Source organism: Corythoichthys intestinalis, chromosome 18, assembly GCF_030265065.1.
Source record: "Corythoichthys intestinalis isolate RoL2023-P3 chromosome 18, ASM3026506v1, whole genome shotgun sequence".
Classification (NCBI taxonomy): domain Eukaryota; kingdom Metazoa; phylum Chordata; class Actinopteri; order Syngnathiformes; family Syngnathidae; genus Corythoichthys; species Corythoichthys intestinalis.
The window spans coordinates 36,226,915-36,233,025 of NC_080412.1; the positions used below are offsets into that span (position 1 = coordinate 36,226,915).

At 39.2% G+C, this 6,111-nt stretch overlaps 1 protein-coding gene across 1 annotated transcript; it reads right to left on the reverse strand.

Moving 5' to 3' along the window:
- Nucleotides 1-4,386: 4,386 nt before the first annotated feature.
- Nucleotides 4,387-5,512, reverse strand: gsx1 (GS homeobox 1). Its single transcript, XM_057820276.1, has 2 exons — nucleotides 4,897-5,512; nucleotides 4,387-4,822 (listed from the first exon to the last, which is right to left on the reverse strand). The coding sequence occupies exons 1-2, from the start codon at nucleotides 5,510-5,512 to the stop codon at nucleotides 4,467-4,469; spliced, it is 972 nt and encodes a 323-aa protein (XP_057676259.1). The 3' UTR covers nucleotides 4,387-4,466.
- Between the last annotated feature and the right edge of the window lie 599 nt (nucleotides 5,513-6,111).

The window sequence follows — 6,111 nt, forward strand, 5'->3', positions numbered from 1 at the left end:
CTTTGTGACCTCACAATGGCTCCTGGGATATGTAGTTTTTCGTGGTGCTTTCGGTTTTAAAAAAAAGACAAGAAATGATGGAAATATGGACATAAACACATGGTCCATGCAGCGTTTTAATGTTTATTTATGAGGGCAATAAAACTGTAAAACTCAAATGACATTATCCCCTGTTTTACTTGGTTGATTGACTTCGATTAAAAAGGTGCATGGACCTCAACTTCCGCACTTTCAAATGAGACCAACCAGCGGCACGGGCGTGACGAGGCTTGTTAGAGAAATGTTAAACGGTTAAATGAAAAATGCCTAAATTATTTAAGTAAAACGTAATAATCTACTTGAACATGTTAAGCAATTCCTATTAAAACCTTTTACATGTTAAATGTGTTGTTGTTGTTGTTGTTGTTTTTTACAATAAGAGTGTTCATTAAAATATATTCATTGTGACGTTGTTAGTATTCTGGAGGAGTGGGGGACCAAATGCAGAACATGGGCCTAACTGGCAAGTGTTGCGCTTGCGAGAGGTAACAGAGGAACTTTGCAACCCTTAAGTATAAGCGCAGAAGTCAGGCTCACTTTTATGTGTTGTTTTTTTTTCAAACGAACACACTCCACCTATTTACTACTACTACCACTAACCCTTTACTACTTACAGTTGTGGTTTCACTTCACCCACAAGTCTTTGCGCCTGCTTTGTTTTCTGGCATGTGCACTTAAACTGGGTGTGGCTGATTGACTCTGCTAATATACTAGTATCTAACTCTGTCAGGGGTGTCTGTGTTCAACTCAGTTAATAGACACCGCGCCAAGAGCAATCTTAAAACCGCCAGTGTTAAAACAACACCCAAATAAACATCGATTTTCAAAAATAATTTACAGCAAAAAGTCAACTCCACAGCTTTTGCTGTGTACGGAAACTTCAGAGGGACAAAAGTCATACAATTTGTGCAATCACGTTACATATATATTAAGCAATGCTTTTTCATGTTTTAAGCAGTGTTGTTTTTGCCGGCGCTTTTAATTTTCGAATTAGTCTTAATCTTTTGGATGATAATACTTTTTAGTTTCAGTCATATTTTGGTCATTTCAAAATGTGTTTGTCTTCGTCTAGTTTTTGTTAATGAAATCTCAGACTAATTTCATCTAGTTTAAGGTAAGGTTTACTCAATATTTTTGTCTGTAAAATTTGAAAGTGTCATTCCAAAAATACATCATTTACAAAAAAGGTTTCCAAGTTCCAATTATTTCGAATGAACATTGATGGACAAGCACATACTGTAACATCTACAAGCATCTGCAAATCTATTACGTGAAAATACACACTCAGTAGGAAAGCAGTGTATTATTTTCAATTGATTATACCTACCTGGGTACCATGAACTGTATGTAAAAAAAATTGTCCTAGAGTTTAAGAGGGCGCTCGGCACTAGCAGTAGCCTAATGCTAACGCGAACAAGAATGCTATGCTCACGCTACGAGTTACATTTAGTGTGTGATAATCACTCAGCACAGACCTCTAAAAGCTAAAGCAACATTGCATATTTCTCTTCCCAAGATAAGAATACAAATTTTACCGTGTGTGTCTCAAAACAAGCAATGGGGAGACTTGAGAGAACCTTAGCGGGTGAATTGGGGGGGAGCAGCACGTCACATGATTGACACAACCAGACACTGCTATGATGCAGCCTAACTACACTTAAAATGTCACACAGCGTGAACACGTCACCAGTAGGTAGATGGCGATGTAGTGTGAAGCGCTTTGAACGCCTTGAAAAGGTGGAAAAGCGCTATAGAAGTATCACACCAATTACCAGTTACCAATTACCAACATGTGACGCAAACTATGGTGGATTTTGTCTCGCTCTGGTCTCGTCAGACAAAAACTGGCATTCGTGTTGTTATGTTTTAGTCTCCCAAGACATGTTTTTGGCTTGTTATCGTCTCATCATCATCATGAAAAAAATATTTGTCAGCTAAATATTTTTGTTTTCGTCATCGTTGACGAAAACAACACAGGTTTTAAGTGACTCTCTTATATGATAAAAACAACAATGGGTTCAGTAATTTGTAAAATCACAAAGCTAAGATGTATATGGCGTAAAACACAGACAAGGCTGAAAAGCAGTTTCTACTCTTGCACCCTCTTTAAAATAAACTGCTGTATTTTAAGCCAAAAGAACTGTTGTGTTTGATAGAACAATATGTCTATATGCTGCCATAGCAGATTTATGGCGCATTAAGACCCTGAACTATTTTTAATTTGTCCGTTTTACCCTGGAGACCCCCATTTACAGATGCCACGCAACTGCTTTTGTTTCAGCCCAGCCATAAAAAGAAGGTAAGTAATTATATTTATTATCCAAAATGTCTGTCATTTTTAGCTTAGAATCATTAATTGATGTCTAACATTTAGCTAGAAAAAAAAATAAGCGACTTAAAAAAATTATTCACTCGCATATTTTAAACTTTTAAACAAATTACGTCATAATGAAAAAATGGTGTCAGTAAATAAGACAAGGATGTCTAACATAACTATCGCGTTACTGTATTTTTTTTTTTTTTTGTTACTGTCGCGTTTCCCCCAATATTTTAAGATGATAAATAATCGATCCAAAGAAAGAAAAATTGAAGAAAAAAAAACATTTAAAAGGGTAAATATATATATATATAAAAAAAAAAAGAAAATCTCGATCAGTCCTTGATGTCTGCGATTTCTGCGTTGTGACCCTTGTTATATTACTGTGTTTCACCCATAAAATCCCCCCAAAATCCAGCTGTGGCCATTCACAGCTGTCTTGACACTCGATGATACATGCTACCTGGAGTTTTTGGATCAAAAAGAGGCAATTACGTGATAATATCTCATTAAAATCATGGCGTCTTTGATTACGCTCGCTCACGATCTCACCTGCAGTTAGGGTTTTGCAGTTGTTGTGTTTTTTGAATGCCCTCTGGTCCAAAATTTTCTTTCCTCCAAAAAAATTGAGATTTTAAGCTTTCTAATGATGTATCACACATGCATATAGGACAATTTCGAAATTTGGCTTCAAATCAACTGAGTGTCTTCCGCCATAAAAAACACCTATTTGAAATTCAATTTTCTTTAATTTAATCACGTTACATATATATTAAGCAACGTTTTTTCATACGTGTTTTAAATGACTCTCATACATAATTAATATAACAATGGATTCAGTGATGCGTAAAAAAAATGGAAAAGCTAATTTGTATATATAATGAAAAAAAAACACCCATTTAAAAGCTACAATCACGTTACGTATATATTAAGCAATGCTTATTCACAAGTGTTTTAATTGTCTCTCTTACATGATAAATACAACAATGGATTCAGTAACGTGTAAAAACACGAAACTAATGTGTATATACAATGAAAAACACCTATTTTAAAGTTGAAATAATGCATGTGCATTTGTTTTTAGTGCAGATTCCTTCAATGAATAGCGATATTTTATCAACAACATTGACCAATTTAAAGCGTATGTATTCTATTAAGCCTTCAATCCACCTGCCGGAGCTCATGAAAGCGACAATAAACTTGACCACACTTGGGGTGCGTTAACAACGCAACAATAAGGGTCATGGACACCAAGCCGTGTCTATTCATTGAATTTCATGCTAGATCGATATCTTAAGCATATGCACACTAAATAATGCGCGTTCATTCACTCACGGCGATGATTAACTCATGCAGTCACACGAGACTTACCCAAAGAGCAAATGAATGAGTGAGTGGCAGTGAAATCTGCTTTAAAAGTCCCCCAAGGGGGAAAAGACCAATATATTTATGACCTCATTAATAAAAACGAGCTCCTATTTCATTTATCATGTTGAAATTAAGCACAATTGTGTCGATGCTATTTAGTCATTTGATAAAATAAACCATCATATTTAATTGCAAATTATGTATAAAAGTTGGCATGAAATGAAGCAAAGGAACATTAAAATTTGCGTTTACATGCTTTACATTTTACATATTATAATATACTAATATAATGTGTGCAAGCAACAATCTGTAAGTGCAATGCAGTTCATTCGACTTTGGCTCAGTTTTACGCGCGCAGTCAATTGCGCGCAAAAAGACCACCAAGACAACATGTACGGCTCAGAAATATTTTTATTTCAACATTTTTAAATAAATAAATATTTTTTGCAAATACACTGAATAATACATTTGATGCCGAGCTCAAAAACTGCCTCAATTTGCATCTAATAAGGGATCCCCCCCCCTTTTTTTTTTTTTTTTTTTTACAAATCCAACTCAATGTTTTGGCAATAACAAATTGATCGTTTTCAGAAAAAAAAACTACATACAAAACGTACAACGTGTATACATAATTTTACAATAGTTCAGGACAATTCCCTGATTAAATATTCTCTTTGTATATATGTACAAAGTGGAAAAGTCTTTTTGGCTTATTGAAAAACAATTGGTCCATGATGGGACTTCAAGGGGAGACGGACAAGTCCACGTCCTCCTTTTCGGAGAAGGACGAGGGGGACACGGGCATGTCGTCCTCCTCTTCCTCCGAGCATCTTGCTGCTGAAGAGCATTTGCACCCGCCGCTCGCAGTCCTTGGGCCTCCGGAACCGCTCTTTCCCTCCTTTTTGTGCTTCACCCTGCGGTTCTGGAACCAGATCTTGACCTGCTTCTCGGACAGGTTGAGGTAGGTGGCGATCTCGATGCGCCTGAGCCTGGACAGGTACATGTTGGAGGTGAACTCCCGCTCCAGCTCCAAAAGTTGCGTGCTGGTGAAGGCCGTGCGCATGCGTTTGCTGCTCTGGAGTTTACTGTTGCCGTTTTCTGTCGAATAGAAACCAGATCATCAGTATTTTGCATGATAAATATTAAAGATGTTGCAGTAGGTGAAGACTCACCGATGGAGATGCAATGATACTGACGCGGGTCTGGGACTGTATAAGCGGCCTGGTACATGGCGGCTCCGTGACCCAGGTTGATGCCGTTGGATGACGCGTGTTGCCTGGACAGGGGAGAGTGGCAGTACTGCGAGCCGAAAGCCGGGAAGGAGGCTTTGAGAAGCGGCAGCGCAGGCGGAGAAGGGTGCAGCTGCGTTGCGGCCATGCACAGCGGGCAGAAGCACAGCAACCCGGCCTTCCTGGAGTGGCAGGCGCCCGGCAACCCGTGCGGGTGGTGGCCCGGGCCGGGTGAGTGCACCGCGTACGGGAAGAGAGGCGTGCTGTTCTCGCTCCCCTTGTCGGTGGCCTCTCTTAAAATCAACGAATCCACCAGAAAGGACCTCGGCATAGTTGCAGATGTGCAGACCAGTCGTGCGTGCTGAATAGTGTAGCCAGTGGCGTGGGATGTGGGAGCTTGCTCGCGCGTGGAAGCGTGGACAGCGAAGTGGTGCTGAAGGCGAGCCGGGGGCTCCTTAAATAGGCGCCACGGAGCCGCTTCGGCCATGTGACGGTTACGCTGCAAGCCACCGAGAGCCCTCAATAGGGTTTTGTGCTTTCCCACTGCACGCTTCCCCATTATTTCACTTGTTAACTAAATGAACTGCATAATGTAGTCTATTCTTGTCAGCCCCACCCACGCCGCGAGAGGCGGCACTGGCCCATTCTGCCTTCTATCATCACTCTTATTTTATCATAAAACGCAGTTTATATCACCAGGAGTGGGATTCATTAAATTGCATGGCGTAATCGCATGCTACCCAGGGCGGCGGTTTGCATAGGAACTGTAGGGAGATACTGTAAAACTAGCAAGTTTTCAGGATGCTCAAATTGTCCTCACTGACTATTAAGCAACCTTATTTACATTATACAATAAGTTCAGCTATCATTGAGATTGTCTTCCCATATATGTTATAAGGATAGAATTGACCCTACCATTATTAAGGGAATTATTTCTCATTTTCTTAAGACTTACATTTACCCCTTTTCACTTGCTGAATGTGCCGGTCCATTTTGCCCCCTCAAACGTACGTTTTATTGGCTGATAACTTGCATTCATTTAAAATGTATTTATTTTCTACATTATTTCTTAGAAAATGGGTTTATTTACAGCCAGTGCAGACTTTTTTTTTCAGATAATCATACATTAATTATAGCCGAGGTCAAAAGTTTTCCTTT

Excerpts from the sequence above, each read along its gene's own strand:
- gsx1 (XM_057820276.1), bottom strand. The coding sequence starts at position 5,512 with ATGGGGAAGCGTGCAGTGGGAAAGCACAAAACCCTATTGAGGGCTCTC. Across the intron at positions 4,823-4,896 it reads GTATCATTGCATCTCCATCG|AAAACGGCAACAGTAAACTC; the intron begins GTGAGTCTTCAC and ends TCTATTCGACAG.